Below are 15,304 nucleotides of genomic sequence, written 5' to 3'. Positions count from 1 at the left end.
GCCCGAGCAGGGCCCGCGGTGTGGAGGAGGAGGGAGCCCGAGCAGGGCCCGCGGTGTGGAGGAGGAGGGAGCCCGAGCAGGGCCCGCGGTGTGGAGGAGGTAGCCCGAGCAGGGCCCGCGGTGTGGTGGAGGAGGAGGTAGCCCGAGCAGGGCCCGCGGTGTGGTGGAGGAGGAGGTAGCCCGAGCAGGGCCCGCGGTGTGGTGGAGGAGGAGGTAGCCCGAGCAGGGCCCGCGGTGTGGTGGAGGAGGAGGTAGCCCGAGCAGGGCCCGCGGTGTGGTGGAGGAGGAGGTAGCCCGAGCAGGGCCCGCGGTGTGGTGGAGGAGGAGGTAGCCCGAGCAGGGCCCGCGGTGTGGTGGAGGAGGAGGTAGCCTGAGCAGGGCCCGCGGTGTGGTGGAGGAGGAGGTAGCCCGAGCAGGGCCCGCGGTGTGGTGGAGGAGGAGGGAGCCCGAGCAGGGCCCGCGGTGTGGTGGAGGAGGAGGGAGCCCGAGCAGGGCCCGCGGTGTGGTGGAGGAGGAGGGAGCCCGAGCAGGGCCCGCGGTGTGGTGGAGGAGGAGGGAGCCCGAGCAGGGCCCGCGGTGTGGAGGAGGAGGGAGCCCGAGCAGGGCCCGCGGTGTGGAGGAGGAGGGAGCCCGAGCAGGGCCCGCGGTGTGGAGGAGGAGGGAGCCCGAGCAGGGCCCGCGGTGTGGAGGAGGAGGGAGCCCGAGCAGGGCCCGCGGTGTGGAGGAGGAGGTAGCCCGAGCAGGGCCCGCGGTGTGGAGGAGGAGGTAGCCCGAGCAGGGCCCGCGGTGTGGAGGAGGAGGTAGCCCGAGCAGGGCCCGCGGTGTGGAGGAGGAGGAGGTAGCCCGAGCAGGGCCCGCGGTGTGGAGGAGGAGGTAGCCCGAGCAGGGCCCGCGGTGTGGAGGAGGAGGTAGCCCGAGCAGGGCCCGCGGTGTGGAGGAGGAGGTAGCCCGAGCAGGGCCCGCGGTGTGGAGGAGGAGGTAGCCCGAGCAGGGCCCGCGGTGTGGAGGAGGAGGTAGCCCGAGCAGGGCCCGCGGTGTGGAGGAGGAGGTAGCCCGAGCAGGGCCCGCGGTGTGGTGGAGGAGGAGGTAGCGCGAGCAGGGCCCGCGGTGTGGTGGAGGAGGAGGAGGTAGCGCGAGCAGGGCCCGCGGTGTGGAGGAGGAGGTAGCGCGAGCAGGGCCCGCGGTGTGGAGGAGGAGGTAGCGCGAGCAGGGCCCGCGGTGTGGAGGAGGAGGTAGCGCGAGCAGGGCCCGCGGTGTGGAGGAGGAGGTAGCGCGAGCAGGGCCCGCGGTGTGGAGGAGGAGGGAGCCCGAGCAGGGCCCGCGGTGTGGTGGAGGAGGAGGTAGCGCGAGCAGGGCCCGCGGTGTGGTGGAGGAGGAGGAGGTAGCGCGAGCAGGGCCCGCGGTGTGGAGGAGGAGGTAGCGCGAGCAGGGCCCGCGGTGTGGAGGAGGAGGGAGCCCGAGCAGGGCCCGCGGTGTGGAGGAGGAGGGAGCCCGAGCAGGGCCCGCGGTGTGGAGGAGGAGGGAGCCCGAGCAGGGCCCGCGGTGTGGAGGAGGAGGGAGCCCGAGCAGGGACCGCGGTGTGGAGGAGGAGGGAGCCCGAGCAGGGCCCGCGGTGTGGAGGAGGAGGGAGCCCGAGCAGGGCCCGCGGTGTGGAGGAGGAGGGAGCCCGAGCAGGGCCCGCGGTGTGGAGGAGGAGGGAGCCCGAGCAGGGCCCGCGGTGTGGAGGAGGAGGTAGCCCGAGCAGGGCCCGCGGTGTGGAGGAGGAGGTAGCCCGAGCAGGGCCCGCGGTGTGGAGGAGGAGGTAGCCCGAGCAGGGCCCGCGGTGTGGAGGAGGAGGTAGCCCGAGCAGGGCCCGCGGTGTGGAGGAGGAGGAAGTCCGAGCAGGGCCCGCGGTGTGGAGGAGGAGGTAGTCCGAGCAGGGCCCGCGGTGTGGAGGAGGAGGAGAAGGGAGCCCGAGCAGGGCCCGCGGTGTGGAGGAGGAGGAGAAGGGAGCCCGAGCAGGGCCCGCGGTGTGGAGGAGGAGGAGGGAGCGCGAGCAGGGCCCGCGGTGTGGAGGAGGAGGTAGTCCGAGCAGGGCCTGCGGTGTGGAGGAGGAGGTAGTCCGAGCAGGGCCCGCGGTGTGGAGGAGGAGGTAGTCTGAGCAGGGCCCGCGGTGTGGAGGAGGAGGGAGCGTGAGCAGGTCATTAAAGAGCTGGAAGACTACAATATGAGAGCTAGGAAACCAATGTGACAAGAGTCGTATCCCTCTATTCAAGTTACAAGAAGGAGATGGAGACTTTGGGCTAGATTTACTAAGCTGCGGGTTTGAAAAAGTGGGGATGTTGCCTATAGCAACCAATCAGATTCTAGCTTTCATTTATTTAGTACCTTCTACAAAATGACAACTAGAATCTGATTGGATGTTGCCTATAGCAACCAATCAGATTCTAGCTTTCATTTATTTAGTACCTTCTACAAAATGACAACTAGAATCTGATTGGATGTTGCCTATAGCAACCAATCAGATTCTAGCTTTCATTTATTTAGTACCTTCTACAAAATGACAACTAGAATCTGATTGGATGTTGCCTATAGCAACCAATCAGATTCTAGCTTTCATTTATTTAGTACCTTCTACAAAATGACAACTAGAATCTGATTGGTTGCTATAGGCAACATAACCACTTTTTCAAACCCGCAGCTTAGTAAATCTAGCCCTTTGTCTTGGTTAATAAGGATCTGGAAGACTATATTAGGACTTAACATAGAGGAAAAAAAATTCTTAAAAAACAAAGATAACAGATAGGGAACCAAAGTCCAACCAGAAACAGGAAAACAGGTTCTCACCACAGTGCATTTTTGAGAGATATTTAAAGAAGCCAGTGGTGTAGTATTCTCAGATAGATAGAGGGTTGGATACACCCCCACCACCAATGGTGCAGAATGTATAAATACACCAGAGATGTAGTTATTGTCAGATAGAGGGTTGGATACACCCTCGCCACCACAAACAATGTGACCGCTATACAGATGTAAAGGACCCAATATGTCCGTCAATATCCAGAAATTTATCACCTAGTGCATTGAACATTATTTGTACATACTGCACTATTGGGCGCCCGGTCCCTCTTTGTTATCAAAATATTTGTATTGATTAAGGAAACTACAGATTTTTTGTGATAAGAGGTTTTTAATATATATTTAATATATATTAAAATGTAATAACATTAAATATCCCTAGTGCCCCATAACACATTCTTATCTTTCCCTTTTTCTCTGTATGGTACAAATGTAATACATGTGGTGGGTGCACCTTCAATTTATGTCCAAGTCGATAACTGTAACATGATATATATAATGAATTATTAATATAAATAAGTTATTTAAGGGATAGAGAATCAGCCCGGTGCGATATATGTGTATTCCAGCTACAACAAAGCCCTTTCCCCAGCCGCGCCGCGCCAGAGCCCGATCCCCAGCCGCGCCAGAGCATCGATCCCCAGCCGCGCCAGAGCATCGATCCCCAGCCGCGCCAGAGCATCGATCCCCAGCCGCGCCATAGCTTCGATCCCCAGCCGCGCCATAGCTTCGATCCCCAGCCGCGCCGCGCCAGAGCATCGATCCCCAGCCGCGCCAGAGCATCGATCCCCAGCCGCGCCAGAGCATCGATCCCCAGCCGCGCCATAGCTTCGATCCCCAGCCACACCGCGCCAGAGCCCCGATCCCCAGCCACACCGCGCCAGAGCCCCGATCCCCAGCCACACCGCGCCAGAGCCCCATCCCCAGCCACACCGCGCCAGAGCCCCATCCCCAGCCACACCGCGCCAGAGCCCCACCCCCAGCCACACCGCGCCAGAGCCCCATCCCCAGCCACACCGCGCCAGAGCCCCATCCCCAGCCACACCGCGCCAGAGCCCCATCCCCAGCCACACCGCGCCAGAGCCCCATCCCCAGCCACACCGCGCCAGAGCCCCATCCCCAGCCACACCGCGCCAGAGCCCCATCCCCAGCCACACCGCGCCAGAGCCACACCCCGCCAGAGCCCCATCCCCAGCCACACCCCGCCAGAGCCCCATCCCCAGCCACACCCCAATACAACAGCGCCGGATCGCCGTCATACCGCACTAGATCTCCTACATCTCCTGTCTCACCGGCACACAATAAAAAGTCAAGATGGGTCAGTTGCTTCCTACCTTTTACCTGTGATTTTCGGTGTGAGTAAAGAGGCCCCGGATGAGGAAGACTGTAGATTTCAACATGGCCGCTGGAGAACGCAACAGCCAGAAGACCGAGTCTGGGCATCTCTGTGCTCTGTGAGAAAATACAATATCAGAGAACAGTACATACATCAAATCATTATTACCACGATCCTCTCCTCATCTGTGTGATCAGTACCCAGGTAATGATCCTCACAGACAGGTATAATCTACTATACACAGATTATCATGATCCTCTCCTCATCTGTGTGATCAGTACCCAGGTAATGATCCTCACAGACAGGTATAATCTACTATACACAGATTACCACGGTCCTCTCCTCATCTGTGTGATCAGTACCCAGGTAATGATCCTCACAGACAGGTATAATCTACTATACACAGATTACCATGGTCCTCTCCTCATCTGTGTGATCAGTACCCAGGTAATGATCCTCACAGACAGGTATAATCTACTATACACAGATTACCATGGTCCTCTCCTCATCTCTGTGTGATCAGTACCCAGGTAATGATCCTCACAGACAGGTATAATCTACTATACACAGATTACCACGGTCCTCTCCTCATCTGTGTGATCAGTACCCAGGTAATGATCCTCACAGACAGGTATAATCTACTATACACAGATTACCATGGTCCTCTCCTCATCTCTGTGTGATCAGTACCCAGGTAATGATCCTCACAGACAGGTATAATCTACTATACACAGATTACCATGATCCTCTCCTCATCGGTGTGATCAGTACCCAGGTAATGATCCTCACAGACAGGTATAATCTACTATACACAGATTACCATGGTCCTCTCCTCATCGGTGTGATCAGTACCCAGGTAATGATCCTCACAGACAGGTATAATCTACTATACACAGATTACCATGGTCCTCTCCTCATCTGTGTGATCAGTACCCAGGTAATGATCCTCACAGACAGGTATAATCTACTATACACAGATTACCATGGTCCTCTCCTCATCTCTGTGTGATCAGTACCCAGTTAATGATCCTCACAGACAGGTATAATCTACTATACACAGATTACCATGATCCTCTCCTCATCGGTGTGATCAGTACCCAGGTAATGATCCTCACAGACAGGTATAATCTACTATACACAGATTACCATGGTATTCTCCTCATCGGTGTGATCAGTACCCAGGTAATGATCCTCACAGACAGGTATAATCTACTATACACAGATTACCATGATCCTCTCCTCATCGGTGTGATCAGTACCCAGGTAATGATCCTCACAGACAGGTATAATTTACTATACACAGATTACCATGATCCTCTCCTCATCGGTGTGATCAGTACCCAGGTAATGATCCTCACAGACAGGTATAATCTACTATACACAGATTACCATGGTCCTCTCCTCATCTCTGTGTGATCAGTACCCAGGTAATGATCCTCACAGACAGGTATAATCTACTATACACAGATTACCATGGTCCTCTCCTCATCTATGTGATCAGTACCCAGGTAATGATCCTCACAGACAGGTATAATCTACTATACACAGATTACCATGGTCCTCTCCTCATCTCTATGTGATCAGTACCCAGGTAATGATCCTCACAGACAGGTATAATCTACTATACACAGATTACCATGGTCCTCTCCTCATCTCTATGTGATCAGTACCCAGGTAATGATCCTCACAGACAGGTATAATCTACTATACACAGATTACCATGGTCCTCTCCTCATCTCTGTGTGATCAGTACCCAGGTAATGATCCTCACAGACAGGTATAATCTACTATACACAGATTACCATGGTCCTCTCCTCATCTCTGTGTGATCAGTACCCAGGTAATGATCCTCACAGACAGGTATAATCTACTATACACAGATTACCATGGTCCTCTCCTCATCGGTGTGATCAGTACCCAGGTAATGATCCTCACAGACAGGTATAATCTACTATACACAGATTACCATGGTCCTCTCCTCATCTCTATGTGTGATCAGTACCCAGGTAATGATCCTCACAGACAGGTATAATCTACTATACACAGATTACCATGGTCCTCTCCTCATCGGTGTGATCAGTACCCAGGTAATGATCCTCACAGACAGGTATAATCTACTATACACAGATTACCATGGTCCTCTCCTCATCTCTGTGTGATCAGTACCCAGGTAATGATCCTCACAGACAGGTATAATCTACTATACACAGATTACCATGGTCCTCTCCTCATCTCTGTGTGATCAGTACCCAGGTAATGATCCTCACAGACAGGTATAATCTACTATACACAGATTACCATGGTCCTCTCCTCATCGGTGTGATCAGTACCCAGGTAATGATCCTCACAGACAGGTATAATCTACTATACACAGATTACCATGGTATTCTCCTCATCGGTGTGATCAGTACCCAGGTAATGATCCTCACAGACAGGTATAATCTACTATACACAGATTACCATGGTCCTCTCCTCATCTATGTGATCAGTACCCAGGTAATGATCCTCACAGACAGGTATAATCTACTATACACAGATTACCATGGTCCTCTCCTCATCGGTGTGATCAGTACCCAGGTAATGATCCTCACAGACAGGTATAATCTACTATACACAGATTACCATGGTCCTCTCCTCATCTCTGTGTGATCAGTACCCAGGTAATGATCCTCACAGACAGGTATAATCTACTATACACAGATTACCATGGTCCTCTCCTCATCGGTGTGATCAGTACCCAGGTAATGATCCTCACAGACAGGTATAATCTACTATACACAGATTACCATGGTCCTCTCCTCATCTCTGTGTGATCAGTACCCAGGTAATGATCCTCACAGACAGGTATAATCTACTATACACAGATTACCATGGTCCTCTCCTCATCTGTGTGATCAGTACCCAGGTAATGATCCTCACAGACAGGTATAATCTACTATACACAGATTACCATGGTCCTCTCCTCATCTCTGTGTGATCAGTACCCAGGTAATGATCCTCACAGACAGGTATAATCTACTATACACAGATTACCATGGTCCTCTCCTCATCTCTGTGTGATCAGTACCCAGGTAATGATCCTCACAGACAGGTATAATCTACTATACACAGATTACCATGGTCCTCTCCTCATCTGTGTGATCAGTACCCAGGTAATGATCCTCACAGACAGGTATAATCTACTATACACAGATTACCATGGTCCTCTCCTCATCTCTGTGTGATCAGTACCCAGGTAATGATCCTCACAGACAGGTATAATCTACTATACACAGATTACCATGGTCCTCTCCTTATCTATGTGATCAGTACCCAGGTAATGATCCTCACAGACAGGTATAATCTACTATACACAGATTACCATGGTCCTCTCCTCATCTCTGTGTGATCAGTACCCAGGTAATGATCCTCACAGACAGGTATAATCTACTATACACAGATTACCATTGTCCTCTCCTCATCTCTGTGTGATCAGTACCCAGGTAATGATCCTCACAGACAGGTATAATCTACTATACACAGATTACCATGATCCTCTCCTTATCTATGTGATCAGTACCCAGGTAATGATCCTCACAGACAGGTATAATCTACTATACACAGATTACCATGGTCCTCTCCTCATCTCTGTGTGATCAGTACCCAGGTAATGATCCTCACAGACAGGTATAATCTACTATACACAGATTACCATGGTCCTCTCCTCATCTCTGTGTGATCAGTACCCAGGTAATGATCCTCACAGACAGGTATAATCTACTATACACAGATTACCATGATCCTCTCCTCATCGGTGTGATCAGTACCCAGGTAATGATCCTCACAGACAGGTATAATCTACTATACACAGATTACCATGGTATTCTCCTCATCTATGTGATCAGTACCCAGGTAATGATCCTCACAGACAGGTATAATCTACTATACACAGATTACCATGGTCCTCTCCTTATCTATGTGATCAGTACCCAGGTAATGATCCTCACAGACAGGTATAATCTACTATACACAGATTACCATGGTATTCTTCTCATCGGTGTGATCAGTACCCAGGTAATGATCCTCACAGACAGGTATAATCTACTATACACAGATTACCATGGTCCTCTCCTCATCGGTGTGATCAGTACCCAGGTAATGATCCTCACAGACAGGTATAATCTACTATACACAGATTACCATGGTCCTCTCCTCATCGGTGTGATCAGTACCCAGGTAATGATCCTCACAGACAGGTATAATCTACTATACACAGATTACCATGGTCCTCTCCTCATCTCTGTGTGATCAGTACCCAGGTAATGATCCTCACAGACAGGTATAATCTACTATACACAGATTACCATGGTCCTCTCCTCATCGGTGTGATCAGTACCCAGGTAATGATCCTCACAGACAGGTATAATCTACTATACACAGATTACCATGGTCCTCTCCTCATCGGTGTGATCAGTACCCAGGTAATGATCCTCACAGACAGGTATAATCTACTATACACAGATTACCATGGTCCTCTCCTCATCGGTGTGATCAGTACCCAGGTAATGATCCTCACAGACAGGTATAATCTACTATACACAGATTACCATGGTCCTCTCCTCATCTCTGTGTGATCAGTACCCAGGTAATGATCCTCACAGACAGGTATAATCTACTATACACAGATTACCATGGTCCTCTCCTCATCGGTGTGATCAGTACCCAGGTAATGATCCTCACAGACAGGTATAATCTACTATACACAGATTACCATGGTCCTCTCCTCATCGGTGTGATCAGTACCCAGGTAATGATCCTCACAGACAGGTATAATCTACTATACACAGATTACCATGGTCCTCTCCTCATCGGTGTAATCAGTACCCAGGTAATTATCCTCACAGACAGGTATAATCTACTATACACAGATTACCACGGTCCTCTCCTCATCTGTGTGATCAGTACCCAGGTAATGATCCTCACAGACAGGTATAATCTACTATACACAGATTACCACGGTCCTCTCCTCATCGGTGTGATCAGTACCCAGGTAATGATCCTCACAGACAGGTATAATCTACTATACACAGATTACCATGGTCCTCTCCTCATCGGTGTAATCAGTACCCAGGTAATTATCCTCACAGACAGGTATAATCTACTATACACAGATTACCACGGTCCTCTCCTCATCTGTGTGATCAGTACCCAGGTAATGATCCTCACAGACAGGTATAATCTACTATACACAGATTACCACGGTCCTCTCCTCATCTGTGTGATCAGTACCCAGGTAATGATCCTCACAGACAGGTATAATCTACTATACACAGATTACCATGATCCTCTCCTCATCGGTGTGATCAGTACCCAGGTAATGATCCTCACAGACGGGTATAATCTACTATACACAGATTACCACGGTCCTCTCCTCATCTCTGTGTGATCAGTACCCAGGTAATGATCCTCACAGACAGGTATAATCTACTATACACAGATTACCATGGTCCTCTCCTCATCTGTGTGATCAGTACCCAGGTAATGATCCTCACAGACAGGTATAATCTACTATACACAGATTACCATGGTCCTCTCCTCATCGGTGTGATCAGTACCCAGGTAATGATCCTCACAGACAGGTATAATCTACTATACACAGATTACCATGGTCCTCTCCTCATCTCTGTGTGATCAGTACCCAGGTAATGATCCTCACAGACAGGTATAATCTACTATACACAGATTACCATGGTCCTCTCCTCATCGGTGTGATCAGTACCCAGGTAATGATCCTCACAGACAGGTATAATCTACTATACACAGATTACCATGGTCCTCTCCTCATCGGTGTGATCAGTACCCAGGTAATGATCCTCACAGACAGGTATAATCTACTATACACAGATTACCATGGTCCTCTCCTCATCTCTGTGTGATCAGTACCCAGGTAATGATCCTCACAGACAGGTATAATCTACTATACACAGATTACCATGGTCCTCTCCTCATCTATGTGATCAGTACCCAGGTAATGATCCTCACAGACAGGTATAATCTACTATACACAGATTACCATGGTCCTCTCCTCATCGGTGTGATCAGTACCCAGGTAATGATCCTCACAGACAGGTATAATCTACTATACACAGATTACCATGGTCCTCTCCTCATCTCTGTGTGATCAGTACCCAGGTAATGATCCTCACAGACAGGTATAATCTACTATACACAGATTACCATGGTCCTCTCCTCATCGGTGTGATCAGTACCCAGGTAATGATCCTCACAGACAGGTATAATCTACTATACACAGATTACCATGGTCCTCTCCTCATCTCTGTGTGATCAGTACCCAGGTAATGATCCTCACAGACAGGTATAATCTACTATACACAGATTACCATGGTCCTCTCCTCATCTGTGTGATCAGTACCCAGGTAATGATCCTCACAGACAGGTATAATCTACTATACACAGATTACCATGGTCCTCTCCTCATCTCTGTGTGATCAGTACCCAGGTAATGATCCTCACAGACAGGTATAATCTACTATACACAGATTACCATGGTCCTCTCCTCATCTCTGTGTGATCAGTACCCAGGTAATGATCCTCACAGACAGGTATAATCTACTATACACAGATTACCATGGTCCTCTCCTCATCGGTGTGATCAGTACCCAGGTAATGATCCTCACAGACAGGTATAATCTACTATACACAGATTACCATGGTCCTCTCCTCATCTCTGTGTGATCAGTACCCAGGTAATGATCCTCACAGACAGGTATAATCTACTATACACAGATTACCATGGTCCTCTCCTCATCGGTGTGATCAGTACCCAGGTAATGATCCTCACAGACAGGTATAATCTACTATACACAGATTACCATGGTCCTCTCCTCATCTCTGTGTGATCAGTACCCAGGTAATGATCCTCACAGACAGGTATAATCTACTATACACAGATTACCATGGTCCTCTCCTCATCTGTGTGATCAGTACCCAGGTAATGATCCTCACAGACAGGTATAATCTACTATACACAGATTACCATGGTCCTCTCCTCATCTCTGTGTGATCAGTACCCAGGTAATGATCCTCACAGACAGGTATAATCTACTATACACAGATTACCATGGTCCTCTCCTCATCTCTGTGTGATCAGTACCCAGGTAATGATCCTCACAGACAGGTATAATCTACTATACACAGATTACCATGGTCCTCTCCTCATCGGTGTGATCAGTACCCAGGTAATGATCCTCACAGACAGGTATAATCTACTATACACAGATTACCATGGTCCTCTCCTCATCTCTGTGTGATCAGTACCCAGGTAATGATCCTCACAGACAGGTATAATCTACTATACACAGATTACCATTGTCCTCTCCTCATCTCTGTGTGATCAGTACCCAGGTAATGATCCTCACAGACAGGTATAATCTACTATACACAGATTACCATGGTCCTCTCCTTATCTATGTGATCAGTACCCAGGTAATGATCCTCACAGACAGGTATAATCTACTATACACAGATTACCATGGTCCTCTCCTCATCTCTGTGTGATCAGTACCCAGGTAATGATCCTCACAGACAGGTATAATCTACTATACACAGATTACCATGGTCCTCTCCTCATCTCTGTGTGATCAGTACCCAGGTAATGATCCTCACAGACAGGTATAATCTACTATACACAGATTACCATGATCCTCTCCTCATCGGTGTGATCAGTACCCAGGTAATGATCCTCACAGACAGGTATAATCTACTATACACAGATTACCATGGTATTCTCCTCATCTATGTGATCAGTACCCAGGTAATGATCCTCACAGACAGGTATAATCTACTATACACAGATTACCATGGTCCTCTCCTTATCTATGTGATCAGTACCCAGGTAATGATCCTCACAGACAGGTATAATCTACTATACACAGATTACCATGGTATTCTTCTCATCGGTGTGATCAGTACCCAGGTAATGATCCTCACAGACAGGTATAATCTACTATACACAGATTACCATGGTCCTCTCCTCATCGGTGTGATCAGTACCCAGGTAATGATCCTCACAGACAGGTATAATCTACTATACACAGATTACCATGGTCCTCTCCTCATCGGTGTGATCAGTACCCAGGTAATGATCCTCACAGACAGGTATAATCTACTATACACAGATTACCATGGTCCTCTCCTCATCTCTGTGTGATCAGTACCCAGGTAATGATCCTCACAGACAGGTATAATCTACTATACACAGATTACCATGGTCCTCTCCTCATCGGTGTGATCAGTACCCAGGTAATGATCCTCACAGACAGGTATAATCTACTATACACAGATTACCATGGTCCTCTCCTCATCGGTGTGATCAGTACCCAGGTAATGATCCTCACAGACAGGTATAATCTACTATACACAGATTACCATGGTCCTCTCCTCATCTCTGTGTGATCAGTACCCAGGTAATGATCCTCACAGACAGGTATAATCTACTATACACAGATTACCATGGTCCTCTCCTCATCGGTGTGATCAGTACCCAGGTAATGATCCTCACAGACAGGTATAATCTACTATACACAGATTACCATGGTCCTCTCCTCATCGGTGTGATCAGTACCCAGGTAATGATCCTCACAGACAGGTATAATCTACTATACACAGATTACCATGGTCCTCTCCTCATCGGTGTGATCAGTACCCAGGTAATGATCCTCACAGACAGGTATAATCTACTATACACAGATTACCATGGTCCTCTCCTCATCTCTGTGTGATCAGTACCCAGGTAATGATCCTCACAGACAGGTATAATCTACTATACACAGATTACCATGGTCCTCTCCTCATCGGTGTGATCAGTACCCAGGTAATGATCCTCACAGACAGGTATAATCTACTATACACAGATTACCATGGTCCTCTCCTCATCGGTGTGATCAGTACCCAGGTAATGATCCTCACAGACAGGTATAATCTACTATACACAGATTACCATGGTCCTCTCCTCATCGGTGTAATCAGTACCCAGGTAATTATCCTCACAGACAGGTATAATCTACTATACACAGATTACCACGGTCCTCTCCTCATCTGTGTGATCAGTACCCAGGTAATGATCCTCACAGACAGGTATAATCTACTATACACAGATTACCACGGTCCTCTCCTCATCTGTGTGATCAGTACCCAGGTAATGATCCTCACAGACAGGTATAATCTACTATACACAGATTACCATGATCCTCTCCTCATCGGTGTGATCAGTACCCAGGTAATGATCCTCACAGACGGGTATAATCTACTATACACAGATTACCACGGTCCTCTCCTCATCTCTGTGTGATCAGTACCCAGGTAATGATCCTCACAGACAGGTATAATCTACTATACACAGATTACCATGGTCCTCTCCTCATCTGTGTGATCAGTACCCAGGTAATGATCCTCACAGACAGGTATAATCTACTATACACAGATTACCATGGTCCTCTCCTCATCTCTGTGTGATCAGTACCCAGTTAATGATCCTCACAGACAGGTATAATCTACTATACACAGATTACCATGGTCCTCTCCTCATCGGTGTGATCAGTACCCAGGTAATGATCCTCACAGACCGGTATAATCTACTATACACAGATTACCATGGTCCTCTCCTCATCTCTGTGTGATCAGTACCCAGGTAATGATCCTCACAGACAGGTATAATCTACTATACACAGATTACCATGGTCCTCTCCTCATCGGTGTGATCAGTACCCAGGTAATGATCCTCACAGACAGGTATAATCTACTATACACAGATTACCATGGTCCTCTCCTCATCGGTGTGATCAGTACCCAGGTAATGATCCTCACAGACAGGTATAATCTACTATACACAGATTATCATGATCCTCTCCTCATCGGTGTGATCAGTACCCAGGTAATGATCCTCACAGACAGGTATAATCTACTATACACAGATTACCATGGTCCTCTCCTCATCGGTGTGATCAGTACCCAGGTAATGATCCTCACAGACAGGTATAATCTACTATACACAGATTACCATGGTCCTCTCCTCATCGGTGTGATCAGTACCCAGGTAATGATCCTCACAGACAGGTATAATCTACTATACACAGATTACCATGGTCCTCTCCTCATCGGTGTGATCAGTGCCCAGGTAATGATCCTCACAGACTGGTATAATCTACTATACACAGATTACCATGGTCCTCTCCTCATCGGTGTGATCAGTACCCAGGTAATGATCCTCACAGACAGGTATAATCTACTATACACAGATTACCATGGTCCTCTCCTCATCTCTATGTGATCAGTACCCAGGTAATGATCCTCACAGACAGGTATAATCTACTATACACAGATTACCACGGTCCTCTCCTCATCTCTATGTGATCAGTACCCAGGTAATGATCCTCACAGACAGGTATAATCTACTATACACAGATTACCATGGTCCTCTCCTCATCGGTGTGATCAGTACCCAGGTAATGATCCTCACAGACAGGTATAATCTACTATACACAGATTACCATGGTCCTCTCCTCATCTCTATGTGATCAGTACCCAGGTAATGATCCTCACAGACAGGTATAATCTACTATACACAGATTACCATGGTCCTCTCCTCATCGGTGTGATCAGTACCCAGGTAATGATCCTCACAGACAGGTATAATCTACTATACACAGATTACCATGGTCCTCTCCTCATCTCTATGTGATCAGTACCCAGGTAATGATCCTCACAGACAGGTATAATCTACTATACACAGATTACCATGGTCCTCTCCTCATCTCTGTGTGATCAGTACCCAGGTAATGATCCTCACAGACAGGTATAATCTACTATACACAGATTACCATGGTCCTCTCCTCATCTCTATGTGATCAGTACCCAGGTAATGATCCTCACAGACAGGTATAATCTACTATACACAGATTACCATGGTATTCTTCTCATCGGTGTGATCAGTACCCAGGTAATGATCCTCACAGACAGGTATAATCTACTATACACAGATTACCATGGTCCTCTCCTCATCGGTGTGATCAGTACCCAGGTAATGATCCTCACAGACAGGTATAATCTACTATACACAGATTACCATGGTCC

At 48.5% G+C, this 15,304-nt stretch overlaps 1 protein-coding gene across 2 annotated transcripts in view; it reads right to left on the bottom strand.

The window, feature by feature from the left end:
* The window catches only part of GTF3C2 (general transcription factor IIIC subunit 2), an 86,941-nt gene that overhangs the window by 40,605 nt on the left and 31,032 nt on the right, over window positions 1-15,304 (bottom strand). For both annotated transcript variants that reach the window (XM_075201011.1, XM_075201012.1), the window contains exon 10: window positions 4,173-4,290. In XM_075201011.1, coding sequence (XP_075057112.1) covers window positions 4,173-4,290 — 118 coding nt within the window. The remainder of the gene's footprint in view (window positions 1-4,172; window positions 4,291-15,304) is intronic.

The sequence above is a fragment of the Mixophyes fleayi genome, chromosome 3 (assembly GCF_038048845.1).
Source record: "Mixophyes fleayi isolate aMixFle1 chromosome 3, aMixFle1.hap1, whole genome shotgun sequence".
NCBI classification, from domain to species: Eukaryota; Metazoa; Chordata; class Amphibia; order Anura; family Limnodynastidae; genus Mixophyes; species Mixophyes fleayi.
This window is presented reverse-complemented; position numbering and strand designations above follow the sequence as displayed.